Below are 16,573 nucleotides of genomic sequence, written 5' to 3' on the forward strand. Positions count from 1 at the left end.
ATGTGGGACACATCAATCCCCTCACCTCTCAGGATGTAGATCATTGGTTGGTTTCCTTACTACTTCAGGAGGATCTTTGAAGAGGCTTTCACACTGACAGTGCTTTCTGTAGCTGTTTCTGCTCTCCTGGCTTCAGCTACCTGTGTTCAGCCATACGTTGTTCAGAGCAGATCTGTAACTTTGTTTGTCATCCCTGGAGTGTGGGGTTTTAGAATAAATTAGATCCTGGTGATGCCTGGTTTGGTGTGCTGGTCTATAAGCCCTCCCCACTCTACTCTAAGCGTCCTCCAGGGTGTCATGCTTTTTTTTTTTTTTAATCAAAATAAGGCCTCTGGTGCCCTTGGGGGTTAGCCAAGTAATTTCAGGGAGTAGACACATCCAACACTAATCTTAGGGCAGTTCCCCAGATGGAAAGCTTTCTACTCCAGACTCCTCAGAGTTTAACTGATGAATAATGCTCCTCAAATTGTATGACAGTTCTGAAGTAGCCCCCACCTTCAAATGTATGTTTACTTCATATCCCTCCCAGAGATTGCCTCTATTTATTTTCCCCTTCACAAACTTTGTGAGTAACCTCTTTATTTTGTTTACTCTTCCTCATCTTCTTGATGTTTATTTCACTACAATTTAATTTTTGTTTCAATATTGCACAGAAATTTCTCTCATTAATACTCTCAAATTGCCAAAAATAATGTATTTTTTTTAGAATGTAATCTCACTCAAACCCTCTCTAGTGTTTGTCTGTGTTGATCAGTTCCTTCTAGTACCACCTGCCTCTCTTGTATTTCATGACGTGGTACTTTTAGTGTTAATTAAACTGAAATAAAAGAGTGACGTTTAACTTGTATTCAGATCAAATCCTTCTTAATGAGAAATGTATTGGTTGATAAGTCTATCTAAAATGGCAGTCCCAATTCTATCATTCTCTGCTTTATTTCTAGGACACTCATCACAACATGCCAAATTATGGACTTACTTCTTTGTCATTTTGATTTCTAAAATCATTCCCTTTGGGTTGTCTTACTTTTTTGATGATATCCTTTGTCTTTTTTTTTTTTTTTTTTAATATATGAAGTTTATTGTCAAATTGGTTTCCATACAACACCCAGTGCTCATCCCAAAATGTGCCCTCCTCAACACCCATCACCCACCCTCCCCTCCCTCCTACCCCCCATCAACCCTCAGTTTGTTCTCAGTTTTTAAGAGTCTCTTATGCTTTGGCTCTCGCCCACTCTAACCTCTTTTTTTTTTTTCCTTCCCCTCCCCCATGGGTTTCTGTTACGTTTCTCAGGATCCACATAAGAGTGAAACCATATGGTATCTGTCTTTCTCTGTATGGCTTATTTCACTTAGCATCACACTCTCCAGTTCCATCCACGTTGCTACAAAGGGCCATATTTCATTCTTTCTCATTGCCACGTAGTACTCCATTGTGTATATAAACCACAATTTCTTTATCCATTCATCAGTTGATGGACATTTAGGCTCTTTCCATAATTTGGCTATTGTTGAGAGTGCTGCTATAAACATTGGGGTACAAGTGCCCCTATGCATCAGTACTCCTGTATCCTTTGGGTAAATTCCTAGCAGTGCTATTGCTGGGTCATAGGGTAGGTCTATTTTTAATTTTGTGAGGAACCTCCACACTGTTTTCCAGAGTGGCTGCACCAATTTGCATCCCCACCAACAGTGCAAGAGGGTTCCCATTTCTCCACATCCTCGCCAGCATCTATAATCTCCTGATTTGTTCATTTTGGCCACTCTGACTGGCGTGAGGTGATAGCTGAGTGTGGTTTTGATTTGTATTTCCCTGATGAGGAGCGACGTTGAGCATCTTTTCATGTGCCTGTTGGCCATCCGGATGTCTTCTTTAGAGAAGTGTCTATTCATGTTTTCTGCCCATTTCTTCACTGGGTTATTTGTTTTTCGGGTGTGGAGTTTGATGAGCTCTTTATAGATTTTGGATACTAGCCCTTTGTCTGATATGTCATTTGCAAATATCTTTTCCCATTCCGTTGGTTGCCTTTTAGTTTTGTTGATTGTTTCCTTTGCTGTGCAGAAGCTTTTTATCTTCATAAGGTCCCGGTAGTTCATTTTTGCTTTTAATTCCCTTGCCTTTGGGGATGTGTCAAATAAGAGATTGCTACGGCTGAGGTCAGAGAGGTCTTTTCCTGCTTCCTCCTCTAGGGTTTTGATGGTTTCCTGTCTCACATTCAGGTCCTTTATCCATTTTGAGTTTATTTTTGTGAATTGTATGAGAAAGTGGTCTAGTTTCAACCTTCTGCATGTTGCTGTCCAGTTCTCCCAGCACCATTTGTTAAAGAGACTGTCTTTTTTCCATTGGATGTTCTTTCCTGCTTTGTCAAAGATGAGTTGGCCATACGTTTGTGGGTCTAGTTCTGGTGTTTCTATTCTATTCCATTGGTCTATGTGTCTGTTTTTGTGCCAATACCATGCTGTCTTGATGATGACAGCTTTGTAGTAGAGGCTAAAGTCTGGGATTGTGATGCCTCCTGCTTTGGTCTTCTTCAAAATTACTTTGGCTATTTGGGGCCTTTTGTGGTTCCATATGAATTTTAGGATTGCTTGTTCTAGTTTTGAGAAGAATGCTGGTGCAATTTTGATTGGGATTGCATTGAATGTGTAGATAGCTTTGGGTAGTATTGACATTTTGACAATATTTATTCTTCCAATCCATGAGCAGGGAATGTCTTTCCATTTCTTTATATCCCAAAGCATTTGGATTGTTGTATTTTCATTTTCATTTGTTTCCATATATTTTTTAATTTCTTCTCTAATTGCCTGGTTGACCCATTCTTTCTTTAGTAGGGTGTTCTTTAACCTCCATGCTTTTGGAGGTTTTCCATACTTTTTCCTGTGGTTGATTTCAAGCTTCATAGCATTGTGGTCTGAAAGTATGCATGGTATGATTTCAATTCTTGTAAACTTATGAAGGGCTGTTTTGTGACCCAGTATGTGATCAACCTTGGAGAAAGTTCCATGTGCACTTGAGAAGAAAGTATATTCTGTTGCTTTGGGATGCAGAGTTCTAAATAGATCTGTCAAGTCCATCTGATCCAATGTATCATTCAGGGCTCTTGTTTCTTTATTGACCATGTGTCTAGATGATCTATCCATTTCTGTAAGTGGGGTGTTAAAGTCCTCTGTAATTACCACATTCTTATCAATAAGGTTGCTTATGTTTGTGAGTAATTGTTTTATATATTTGGGGGCTCCTGTATTCGGTGCATAGACATTTATAACTGTTAGCTCTTACTGATGGATAGACCCTGTGATTATTATATAATGCCCTTCTTCATCTCTTGTTACAGCCTTTAATTTAAAGTCTAGTTTGTCTGATATAAGTATGGCTACTCCAGCTTTCTTTTGATTTCCAGTGGCATGATAAATAGTTCTCCATCCACTCACTCTCAATCTGAAGGTGTCCTCAGGTCTAAAATGAGTCTCTTGTAGACAGAAAATAGATGGCTCTTGTTTTTTTATCCATTCTGATACCCTATGTCTTTTGGTTGGCGCATTTAGTCCATTTACATTCAGTGTTATTATAGAAAGATATGGGTTTAGAGTCATTGTGATGTCTGTAGGTTTCATGCTTGTAGCGGTGTCTCTGGTACTTTGTCTCACAGGATCCCCCTTAGCATCTCTTGTAGGGCTGGTTTAGTGGTGACGAATTCCTTCAGTTTTTGTTTGTTTGGGAAGACCTTTATCTCTCCTTCTATTCTAAATGACAGACTTGCTGGATGAAGGATTCTCAGCTGCATATTTTTTTTATTCATCACATTGAAGATCTCCTGCCATTCTTTTCTGGCCTGCCAAGTTTCAGTAGAGAGATTGGTCACGAGTCTTATAGGTCTCCCTTTATACGTTAGAGCATGTTTATCTCTAGCTGCTTTCAGAATTTTCTCTTTATCCTTGTATTTTGCCAGTTTCACTATGATATGTCGTGCAGAAGATTGATTCAAGTTACGTCTGAAGGGAGTTCTCTGTGTCTCTTGGATTTCAATGCCTTTTTCCTTCCCCAGATCCAGGAATTTCTCAGCTATTATTTCTTCAAGTACCCCTTCAGCACCTTTCCCTCTCTCTTCCTCCTCTGGAATACCAATTATGTGTAGATTATTTCTCTATAGTGCATCACTAAGTTCTCTAATTTTCCCCTCATACTCCTGGATTTTTTTTTTATCTCTTTTTCTCAGCTTCTTATTTTTCCATAATTTTATCTTCTAGTTCACCTATTCTCTCTTCTGCCTCTTCAATCCGAGCCGTAGTTGTCTCCATTTTATTTTGCAGCTCGTTGATAACATTCTTTAGCTCCTCCTGGCTGTTCCTTAGTCCCTTGATCTCTGTAGCAAGAGATTCTCTGCTGTCCTTTATACTGTTTTCAAGCCCAGCGATTAATTTTATGACGATTATTCTAAATTCACTTTCTGTTATATTGTTTAAATCATTTTTGATCAGTTCGTTAGCTGTTGTTATTTCCTGGACATTTTTCTGAGGGGAATTCTTCCGTTTGGTCATTTTGGATAGTCCCTGGAGTGGTGCAGGACTGCGGGGCACTTCCCCTGTGCTGTCTTGAATAACTTGCATTGGTGGGCGGGGCCGCAGTCAGACCTGATGTCTGCCCCCAGCCCACCGCTGGGGCCACAGTCAGACTGGTTTGTGCCTTCTCTTCCCCTCTCCTAGGGGCAGGATTCACTGTGGGGTGGTGTGGCCCGTCTGGGCTACTTGCACACTGACAGGATTGTGGTACTGGGGATCTGGTGTATTAGCTGGGGTGGATCGGCAAGGTGCACAGGGGCGGGAGGGGCAGGCTCAGCTCGCTTCTCCCCTCAGAGATCCGCTTTGGGAGGGGCCCTGTGGCACCGGGAGGGAGTCAGACCCACTGGAGAGATGGATCTGCAGAAGCACAGCCTTGGGTGTTTTTGTGATGCAAGCAACTTCCCTGTCAGGAACTGGTTCCCTTTGGGATTTTGGCTGGGGAATGGGCAAGGGAGATGGCACTGGTGAGCGCCTTTGTTCCCCGCCAAGCTGAGCTCTGTCATCCGGGGCTCAACACCTCTCCCTCCTGTTGTCCTCCAGCCCTCCTGTTCTCCGAGCAGAGCTGTTAGCTTATAACCTTCCAGATGTCAAGTCCCGCTTGCTGTTGGAACACACTCCTTCTGTCCCCTCCATTTTTGCAAGCCAGTCTTGGGAGCTCTGCTTGGCCGAAGGCCCGCCCCTCCGCCCCGGCTCCCTCCCGCCAGTCCGTGGAGCGCACACCGCCTAGCCGCCCTTCCTACCCTCTTCCGTGGGCCTCTCCTCTGCGCTTGGCTCTGGAGACTCTGTTCTGCTAGTCTTCTGGTGGTTTTCTGGGTTATTTAGGCAGGTGTAGGTGGAATCTAAGTGATCAGCAGGACGCGCAGTGAGCCCAGCGTCCTCCTACGCTGCCATCTTCCCAGGATCGGGTCCTGGCTGTCCTCCTTTTTTTAGTTTTTCAAATAGCTTGTTAGAAGGTATGAACTGCCATGCGGAGGTCAGACTGCCTCCCCAGCCGTGGCCTGGCTGCAGGTCGCCCAGTGACCTACGGGCCCAAGGACCATAGGTGAGGCGCCGCCATCTTCCCAGGATCCTATATATAATATACCGATGATATCCTTTGAAGCACAAACATTTCTAATTTTGATCAAGTCCAATTTTTCTATTTCTCCCCCCTCCCCCCAACCCTTGTCCTGTGCTTTTGGTGTATTAGCTAGGAAGGCTTTGCCTAAACAAAGATCATGAGGATTTACTTGTACATTTTTTTCTAGGAGGTTGGTAGTTTTAGTTTTGATATTTAAGTTTGTGACTCATCTTAAGTTAATTTTAGTATATGGCGTGTTGAAGGGTCCAACTTCTGTCTTTGCACATGGGTATTCAGTGGTCCCAGTACCATTTGTTGAAAAGACTATTATATTCTCATTGAATGATCTCACAAGCCTTATTGAAAATCAGTTGACCATGAACATACAAGTTTATTTCTGGACTCTCAATTCTGCATCCAACTATTTGTCTGCCTTTATGTCAATACAACTTTGTTTTGATTACTTTTCTTCGAGGTTTATTTTGAAATTGTGAAGTGTGAATGCTCCAACTTTGATTTTTTTCCATGATTGTTTTGATTCAAGGTCCCTTGAAATTCCACATGAATTTTATGATCAGCTTGTGCATTTCTTCAAGAAAAAAAAAAAGCAATTTGTGTTTTGCTAGGGGTTATTTTAAATCTGTAGGTGAATTTGGGGAGTATTGCCTTCTGAACCATATTAAGTCTTGAGGAATGAACACAGACGTCTTCCTATTCATTTAGTTCTACTTTAATTTTTGTTAGAAATGCTTTGTAGTTTTCATTGAGCAAGGCTTGCACCTCCTTGGTTAAATTTATTCCTAAGTATTTTATAATTTTTGATGGTATTGTAAATGGAAGTATTTCTTATTCTATTTTTGAATTGTTCTTTGCTCATGTGTACAAATACAACTTTTTTTTTGTATCCTGCAACATTTCTGAATTCATTAGCTCTAATGATTTTTTTTTTTTTTTTGGTGTATTCTTTAGGATTTTCTATATATAAGATCATGTCATCTGTGAATAGAGATAGTTTCACTTCTTCCTTTTTTATTTGGATCCTTTTTACGTAATTTTGTTGCCTAATTGTTATAGTCAGTCCAGCTAAAGGCTTGTCAATTTTGTTGATCTTTTCGAAGAACCAAGTCTTGGTTTTGTTGATTTTTTAATTCTTTTCTATTCTCTGTTTCACTTATCTTATTGTGATCTTTGGTTTTTCCATCTTTCTTCTTGCTTTGTGTTTAGTTTGCTGTTCTTTTCCTAGTTACTTAAGCAGGAAAGTTATGTTTTTGATTTGAAATTTATTTTATTTTTCAATGTAGGTGTTATAGGTATAAGTTTTGAGGAATGTGTTTGCTCTATCCCATAAGTTTTGGTATGGTGTGTGTTCATTTCTATTCTTATCAAGTATTTTCTATTTGATTTTCTCTTTCACCCAAATTTTTAAAGAAGTGTGTCACTTAATATTCACACCCTTTTAAATTTCTGGTTTTCTTTCTATTATTGAATTCTAATTTTATTCCATTGTGATTAGAGGAGATAATTTGCATGATTTCAGTCTTTTTAAATTTATTTACTCTTGTTTTGTGGGCTAACATATGACCTGTTCTGGAGAATGTTTCATGTGCCCTTAAAAAGAATGTGCATTTTGCTCTTACTGGGTTGGATGTTCTATATATACCCATTAGGTCTAGTTGGCTTATAATGTTATTCCAGTTTTCTATTTTCTTATTTATCTTATGTATAGTTATTCTATCCATTATTGAAGTGGTTGTTGAAATCCCCAAGTATTGTTGAACTCTTTACTTCTCCCTTCAATTCTGTCAATTTTTGCTTCTTATATTTTGAGGCTCTGTTGTTTGGTGGATGTATATGCATTATTGTCATAGTTACTTGATGGACTTACCTTTTGCCATTATTTTATATCTCACATAGCTTTTTTTTTTTTTTTTTTTGGCCTAAAGTCTATTCTTATATTAAGTATACTAATATATATCATAGCTTTCTTTTGGTTACTATTTGCATGGATTATCTTTTCCTGTTCTTTCACTTTCAATTTACTTGTGTTTTTGGTTTTAAAAACCAATTTCTGCCAATTTCTGCCTGCTAGTCTAGTTAAAGTCATTACTGATAAGGAAGGACTTCTGCCATTTTTCTAGTTGTCTTCTACATATCTTATATCTTTTGTATGCCTGGATTTCTCAATTCTGTGTGTTACATAAATACTTTAGAGTATACTGCTTTGATTCTCTTCTCATTTCTTTTTTCCTTCTTCTTCTATTGTATATTTTTTTGTTTATTTTTGTAGTTTTTCCCTGGGGATTACATTTAACACCTTAATTTATAATAATTTTGTTTGAATTAATATCAGTTTAGTTTCAATACTATTAAAAATACTTTGCTTTTTTATAGCTTCATCCCCCTTATCTTGTTATTGTCACAAATTACATCTTTATGTCAGTCCCTCAACATACATGTAGAATTTTGTTTGGTAGTTGTACTTTAAATCATATAGAAAAAAAGGTATTTACTAAAATATATAATTGCCTTTTTATAAAACTAAAAAATTAAGTCTGTTGTAGTTACCATATATACATACATAATGTTACATTAATTTCAGATGTACAATACAGTGATTCAGCAATTCCATATATTACTCAGTGCTCATCACAGTAAGTGTACTCTTAATCTCCTTCACCTATTTTACCCGTCTTTCACCCACCTCCCCTCTGGTAACCATCGGTTTATTTTCTCTAGTTAAGAGTCTGTTTTTTTGTTTATCTCTCTCTTTTTTTTCCCTTTGATTTGTTTCTTAAAATCTACAAATGATTGAAATCACATGGTATATATCTTTTTTCTGACTGGATTATTTCACTTAGCATTATACTCTCTAGATCCATCCATGTTGCTGCAAATGGCAAGATTTCATTATTTTTTATGGCTGAGTGATATTCCATTGTATATTTATACCATATCTTCTTTGTCCATTCATTTATCCATGGACACTCTGATGTGTCCATAATTTGGCTATTATAAATAAAGCTTCAGTAAACATAGGGGTGCATATATTTTTTTGAATTTGTTTTTTCATATTCATTGGGTAAATACCCAGTAGTGGAATTACTGGATCATATAGTAATTCCATTTTTGACTTTTAGAGAAACCTTAATACTGTTTTCCACAGCGGCTACATCCGTTTGCGTTCTCACCAACAGTGCATGAGGGTTCCTTTTTCTACACATCCTCACCAATACTTGTTTCTTGGGTTTTTGATTTTAGTCATTCTAACAGGTGTAAGGTGGTATCTCATGTGGTTTTGACTTGCATTTCCCTGGTGATTAGTGATGTTGAACATTATTGTCTTTTATATTTACCTATGTTGTAAACTTATTTGTGTCCTTCCTTCCTTCCTTCCTTCCCTCCCTCCTTTCTTTTTCTTTTTTTCTCTCTTTCTTTCTTTTTCTTTCTTTCTTTCTTTCTTTCTTTCTTTCTTTCTTTCTTTCCTTTTTCTTCCTCCCTTCCCTCCCTTCCCTCCTTCTTTCCTTCCTTCCTTCTTATATTTTCTTTCTTTCTTTCTTTCGAAAAAGAAAAGCTTCATTCTACCAAACTATGTACAATTAGCATTAAACATTTTCCCTAAATGATAAATTTCTCCAAATATTAAATAGTATATACCATATTTATTAATTAAACATTGCTAAAATTTATTCAAATTCTCCAATTGCTGCTTCTCTTTTATTTATTTTGTGAAAGAGGGAGAGAGCATCCACTTGTGTGCATGCATAAGCAGCAAAGGGGCAGAGAGAACAAGAGAATTCCAAGCATGCTCTGCACTTTCAGTGAGGAGCGTAATGTGGGCTCCAACTCTCAAACTGTGAGATCATGACCTGAACCAAAATCAAGAGTCAGATGCTTAACCAACTGAGCCACCCAGGCACCTAGAGAATGTTCTGTTTCATATAAAGAGATCCAAATGACAAAAAAAGTGGTAATCCACTGAAAAAAAGTTCCAGTGAGTATTATGAATGTGGCAGAAATTTTTAGCCCAATTCAGTTAACTTTACTATGGTGATTTTGTGAAGTCTGTAGTGAAATGTCATGAAGAAGTATAGGTCCATGTCTCCTAACCAAAGCAGAGTGCTTATAAAACATTTTTTGATATGTAACTTCAATTTCTTGACAATAAGAAATTAGTTTAAGCTGGTTTAGAAAGCAGTAATGAAATGCCCTTTTTGCAGGCCACCATACATTACTGGACACTTTTTTGTTTGCAATGATGGCTATAACACATATCTGGAAACTTCATCAACATCCGACTATTGTCCAGATTTCTTTCAATTTTATTTTTTGTCAAAGCCCATGATCCTCTTCAAGATAGGTCTCTGCTCTTTTAAGACCAAGAGATCTTGGGGTGGCTGAGTGGCTCAGTTAGTTAAGTGTCTGACTCTTGATTTCATTGACTCAGGTCATGATCTCAGGGTTTGTGAGTTTGAGCCCTGCTTGGGGCTGCACGCTGACAGTACAGAGCCTGCTTGATATTCTCTTCTTCTCTCTCTACCCCTCCCCTGCTTGTGTTCTCTCTATCTCTCTCAAAATAAATAAATAAACTTAAAAAAAAGAGAGATAAGTACTTCTCCTAACATCTGTTTGTGATCATCCATTGTGGTGTGATACCTACCTAGTTGTCCAGTGTTTTCACATTTCCTATGGCAGCCAGAAGCTGGATAGCAGAAATTCTGAAGTCTGCTGTAAGGCCTTGAATTGCTGTTTGGGAGTAAGTTTCCACCATGGCTTTCAACTGGTCTTCATTTAAAACAGATATGGGTCTCCCTCAAAGCTCATTTTTCAGACTCACATCCCAGAACAAAAATTTCAAGCCACTAAGTATAGTCCTTTTACTAACAGAGCCTTCTCTAAAGACAGACTTGATGTGTCTACTTCCTATAGGTGCATGAAATCCTAGTTTAAGATCAGATAAAAAAGTATTGAGAAATCTTTCAAAGATACGATAATGTTCACATCTGAAAAGATGATGATTTCTCTTAGTGATTTGTTTTTAGAAGTTTCCTATTAACAAATGCATAACCACAAGGACAAGATTTACATACAACAGGAGCATGTTGGTTGCAATCGGGGCATGATTTGGTGGCCATCTTCATTTTCATGGCTCAGGTTGTACACATGCTTTTCTCTGGCAGCAGTGGCTCAGGCTCCTCCCTTTGTATTTCAGTGGACTGGCCCTCTGTCCAACCTCATGCCTGCTGGCCAGACCAAGGCTATTCTTTATTTCTTTGTATGGATTTGAGATACTGTTTAGAATCCTTTTATGTCATCCTAAAAGACTCCTTTTGGATTTTTTTGGTAGAATAGTTCTTCTAGCTATGAACTCTGTTTTTGTTTTGTTGGTAGTTGGCAGGTTATATTTTAATTTTCCCTTTATTGTTGAGGATTGCTTTAGCAGATACAGAACTCTTGCTTGACATTTTTCTTCCAGAACTTTTAATTTGCCATCCCACTGACTTCTAGTCTTCATGATTTCTCATCAGAAATCATTAATCTTATTTAGGCTCTCTTATGACTTTTCTCTTGCTACCATTGGGATTCTTTTTCCTTGTCTTTCCAAAGTTTGATTATAATATGTCTCAATGTGGATCTTGTTGAGTTTATCCTACAAAAATTTATTGAGCTCTTGAATGTATAGATTCGAATCTTTCATCTAATTTGGGAAGTTTGCTGTGACTATTTCTTCAAATATTCTTAATTTTTCTTTTTTCTTCTCTGGCATTCCCATTGTGTTTGTGTTAATGTGATTTATTGGCACCCTACAGTTCTTTTAGGTTCTGTTCACTTTTTGTCATTCTATTTTTCTGCTTCTCATTTTGGTTAATCTCAATGGACTTGTATTCAATTTACTAAATTCTGCCTGTTTACATCTGCCATTGCACCCCTCTAGTGAATTTTTATTTCAGTTATTGTACTTTTCAAGTCCAGAATTTTTATTTGGTCTCTTTTTATAATTTCTCTTTTTTAATTGATATTCTTGATTTGGTGTGACAAATATTGGTTTGCTCTAGTTTTTGTTCATGGTTTTCGTTTGCTCATTGAGCATCTTTAAGACAGTTTCTCTTGGGACACCTAGGTGGTTCACTTGGTTAAGCATCTGACTCTTGATTTTGGCTTAGATCCTGATCTTGCTATTCGTGAGTTCGAGCCCCGTGTCAGTCTCCATGCTGATGGTACAGAGCCTGCTTTTGATTCTCTCTCTCCCCCTCTCTCTTTTCCCATTCCCTTCTCTCTCTCTCTCTCTCTCTCTCTCTCTCTCTCTCTCTCTCTCAAAAATAAATAAATAAACTTAAAAGAAGACAGTTTCTATTAAGTCTTTTTCTTATGCCTATGTATGAGATATACTTATTATTTCTTTGGATACATCATAATTTTTGGTTAAAAGTGGACATTTTGAGTATTATAATGAAACGACTCTGGAATTCAAATTCTCCCCCTCCCTGGGGTTTGTGTGGCCTTTAGGATGAAATGAGTCCTTCAGGATGAAATGAAAGGACACTAAGCAGTGACTCCTTGTGGCAGAACTGTTGGCTCTTTAGTGATTCCAGATAAAATTTACAAATCTATATTTTTTGTTGTTTGTGGTTACTGAAGTCTCTGTTGATTAGTTTAGTGGTCAGCTAGTGATTTAACAGAATTTTCTTTAATTGTCTGGAATGAAAATACTCCATTCTTTGCAGGTGGGGTCTGTGTGTGTGTTGAAGTATGCCTTCAACAGTCAACTAGGCACTTTATACAGCTACTGTAATATTGGTTTTCTACCGTACAGAGACTGAAGGTCAGCCAAGATAAGAGTTAAGGGCATTTTACGGTCTTTTCTGAATATGCACTCAGCCCTGGACATGTTTGACATGTCCCAGGAATATATGGAAGCTTTTCAAAGTAAGCACTTATTCCAGTGAGATATCTCACTCCCCAGCCTTTCCTCTAATGTTTTTGGTAAATCTGTGGTTTCTCCAGCTATAATTTCTTCTCTCAGATGGCAGAGGCTACTCCATTTGTCTTTAAATGATTTTGACAAATGGTCATAAGTAACCACCACCCTATCCTGGGAGAGTTCTGAGTTACGTGAAATAAAAGCAACCTCTTTGCATGTGTCCTTCAAGAAATCACAAGACGGGTCAAAATAAACAACTATAATTCTTTGAGAGCAATGTCTGCTCTGCTTCTTCCAGCACCATGGACCCTCCCATGCGGAACATGAGCTGCCATTTTTAAGACCACTGCTGAACTAAAGAGGGAGGAATCAGGCCAGGGTGAGTTAAAATATCACCGAGTTCTCTTGCTGAGATTCAGTCAACTTTTTCTTGATTAAATGTCACCTGGTTTCTGCAAATCTTTGACTAGTTTCCAGGGTTCTGGAATTATAACAGTTTGTGATAGTTTATTTTCTGTTGTTGTTGGGGGACAAGCCCCTGTAGTTCCTTAGTATTCTATTTCACTGAGGTAACCAGAAAGGGTTTTACTTTCTGGTTGTTACATGCTTGTCTGGAAGGCTTTGCTGCAGCATGCACAGCTTCTTTAGTGCCCAGGACCTACACATCTTCCCAAGCACCCAGCTCCTGTGGTGCTTGGCAGCTAGAAGTACCCAGTGGTCAGGTGCTTCCTGCACCATCTCCCTGGGGTGGGTTTATGACAGAGCGTCTGGTGAGGTACCTTCTTGTGAACAACTGTCCTCAGCACCCTAGACTGTGGATATCCAGCAATTTCAACTGACATACCATCACAACAACTTCTTTTCTGTTTGGTGTATCATCTTGTGCCCTCTCCAACAGGGCCTGATTCTCAGCTCAAGGTGGGTCTTCCTGGGCAATCCTTCTTGTCTCTAGTGGTAGGGGCTGTTCCTTACATCTGCTATTGCTATATTCTTTAGAATTCTCTCTCATTACTAGCCAATCTCTTGATAATCCAATCCTTGTTACAGTTGAAAATTATTTATATAAACTTTCCCTGTTTAAATTATCATGTGGTTTGTCTCCCCTGATTATAACCAGAATAGTATATATTGGAGGAACAAAACATATTGGAATTTGGTGTGAACAAATGATTTAGTGAAGATTTACAGTCAAATAGAAATGAATTTTGCCAACTGAGTTGTAAACTGTATTAAAAATTCAAAAACATTTTTTAAATAAAAGTGATATGCTTTAAAAAATCATCAATAATGAATCAGAAGTAAACCCCCAAATTATTTCAGTAAAATCCAGCGTTCTTGCTATCTATTCTTTTTAACGAACAATCATATACATAGTGGCATAAAATAACATCTATTTTATCACTCTCACAGGTTTTGTGGGTCAAGAATTCAAAAAGAATACAGTGGAGTGGAGTGCAGTGGCTTTCTTCTACTCAAACAGGTGGGGATAATTGAATAGCTATGGGCTGGAATCAGTGGAAGGCATCTTGACTCACATATCTGTTCCTGGGTTGACATGATTTTAAGACTGGGCTTAGTTGGGAATGTTGACTAGAGGACCTCCCCAAAGCTTCTTCATATCGTTTAGACTTCTCATTGCATGGCAGCTGGATTGTAAGAGAGAGCTTCCTGAAGTGAGCATACAGAGAGGAAAAATGCCAAGACATGCAGGTGGATGCTTCTCGGCTTTTTCTGGCCTGGACTTCTGTCACATTCTGTTGATTGTCAGTGGATCACTAAGTCCAGCTCAGATTCAAGAGGGAGTTTAATAAGATTTAATCTCTTGGTGAGGAATTGTCAATGTTACATTGCAATAACCTGTGGGATAGAGATGTGTGGTTCTTTGTAAGGTGCCATACCCAGTGAGATTTTTGCTTGTCTGAGAAAACCTTTATTTCTCCTTCACTTTTGAAGGATAATTTCACAGGGTAGAGAATTCTGGGTTGTTGTTTTCTGTCTCTCACCTGCTTAAATATTTCACTTCTCTCTTTGCTTTCTTGCATGTCTTCTGAGGTGAAGTCAGGTATAATTCTTATCTTTGTTTCCCTATAGGTAGGGTGTTTTACCCCCTCTAGCTTCCTTCATTATTTTTTCTTTATCTTTGATTTTTGGTATCTTGAAAATGATATGCCTAGATGTAGGCCTTTTTTGGGGGGGGCAGTATTTATCCTGTTTGGTGTTTTTTGAGCTTCCTGGATGTTGTTTGGCGTCTGACATTCATTTGGGGGAAATACTGTCATTATTGTTTCAAATATTCCTTTCTTTCTTCTTGGAATACCATTATGTGCATGTTACACCTTTTGTGGTTGTTCCATAGTCATTGATGTCTTTTCTGGTTTTTTCAGTCTTCATTCTTTTTGCTTTTCAGTTTTTGAGAATTCTATTGATCTATTCTCAAGCTCAGAGACTCTTTCCTCTGCCATATCCAATCTACTAATAAGCCTGTCAAAGTCATTCTTTCTGTTACAGTGTTGTTGTTTTTAATTTCTAGCATTTATTTTTGTTTTCATCTTAGTATTTCTATTTCTCTGCTTACATTGCCTCTCTGCTCTTTCATGATGTCTACTTTGTCCATTAGAGTCCTTGGCCTGTTACTCATAATTGTTTAAAATCCCCAGCCTGATAATTCCAAATACCCTGCCATGTCTGGTCTTGTGGTTTATCTTTTTCAATTGTATTTTGCCTTTTATATACCTCGTAATTTTTTGTTGACAGCTGGACATGAGGTATTAGGCAAAAAACAAAACAAACAAAACAAAAACAAAAACAAAAAACCCAAAACAACCACAACCGAAAAAACTTTATATAGACCTTAGTAATGTGGTGGTGGGGTGTGGGGGAAGGAGAAGTGTTCCATAGTGCTATGATTATGTCTCAGTGTTTTAGTGTTTTAGATTTCAGGTGTGGAATATGAGGTCACATTTGGGGCTTACAGTTTTGAGGAAGACTATTGACAGCTGACTTCTGCCTTTCTCATAGCCCTTGTGATAGGAGCTATTTCTTGGTTGGCTACTATGGCTGAGTGTTTCACTACATCTGGATTGATGCCTTAGTTTTCTTAAGTTTATTTCCTTTTCTTAAAGTTTATTTATTTATTTTGAGACAGAGAGTGTGAAGGAGGGACAGAGAGGGAGAGAGAAAGAGAGAGTCCATCCCAAGCAGGCTTCACACTGTCAGTGCAGAGCCCAACATGAGGCTTGAATTCACAAACCACGAGATCATGACCTGAGCCGAAACCAAAGTCGCTTAACTGACCGAGCTACCCAGCCGCTTCTTAAGTTTATTTCCTTTTGCCTCAGAGTAGCTGTTCTCCCCAGGTCTGACTTCTTAAAACTAACCCTCTTAGTCCCATTCCCCTTAGCTTCTGCCCTTCAGACCATACATTACTATAAGGTAGCCTTTGAGTTTGCCCATACTTACCAGTGCCATAGTTAAATCTTCATGATCATGCACAGAGTACTTTAGCATCCTAGCTTGACATTCTGATCATCATATATGATATATGTAGACATAGCTAATTACCTACTTTACCCAAGTCTTGCCAGAGCTGGAAGGAGTCATCCTGGAAATCTTTATCTTCCTGACCTGAGTGATATGTTTGGTTTCCTCTTTGGTATCCAGAGATTGCTGCATAACCCTTCTGAATATAAAATCCCTTTTATCACTGTTACTCCTGTGCTAGGGCAGACAATCATCATGGAGACTGAACTGGGGATTCAGGATATTTTTGCAGCTGAGTAGAGAGGACCATAATGGAACTTTTGAGTCTGGCAATTTTATCCTTTTTCTAAGCTCTCTCCAAGTTGCTGAGTTTCCCTCAACCCTGAATCAAGACTGTGAATTATGCATCCTCAAAAACAGCCCAGAGATCAGAACAGCATCCCTGTACCAGACATATTTTACTGATTGTTTATGCATCTTGGGTTTGACACCTGAACTCTGACACTGACGGTTTGATTTCTATTTCTCCCTCTCCTAGTAAGTCATCATTGTGAACC

The 16,573-nt window shown here is 38.4% G+C and overlaps 1 protein-coding gene across 3 annotated transcripts in view; it reads left to right on the forward strand.

Moving 5' to 3' along the window:
• LOC132677163 (uncharacterized) overlaps positions 1-16,573 on the forward strand; it is a 286,729-nt gene that overhangs the window by 43,239 nt on the left and 226,917 nt on the right. Inside the window, exons 3-4 of one of the 3 annotated variants that reach the window (XM_078433993.1) lie at positions 12,835-12,915; positions 13,947-15,051. The exons of 1 other annotated variant lie outside the window; for it this stretch is intronic. In XM_078433993.1, the coding sequence (XP_078290119.1) occupies positions 12,835-12,877 (43 nt within the window). In that variant the 3' untranslated portion in view covers positions 12,878-12,915; positions 13,947-15,051. Of the gene's footprint in view, positions 1-12,834; positions 12,916-13,946; positions 15,052-16,573 lie in introns of those variants that run through there. One more of the 3 variants, XM_078433991.1, reaches the window with a different exon arrangement.

Source organism: Panthera onca, chromosome D1 (genome assembly GCF_046562875.1).
Source record: "Panthera onca isolate mPanOnc1 chromosome D1, mPanOnc1 haplotype 2, whole genome shotgun sequence".
Lineage (NCBI taxonomy): Eukaryota > Metazoa > Chordata > Mammalia > Carnivora > Felidae > Panthera > Panthera onca.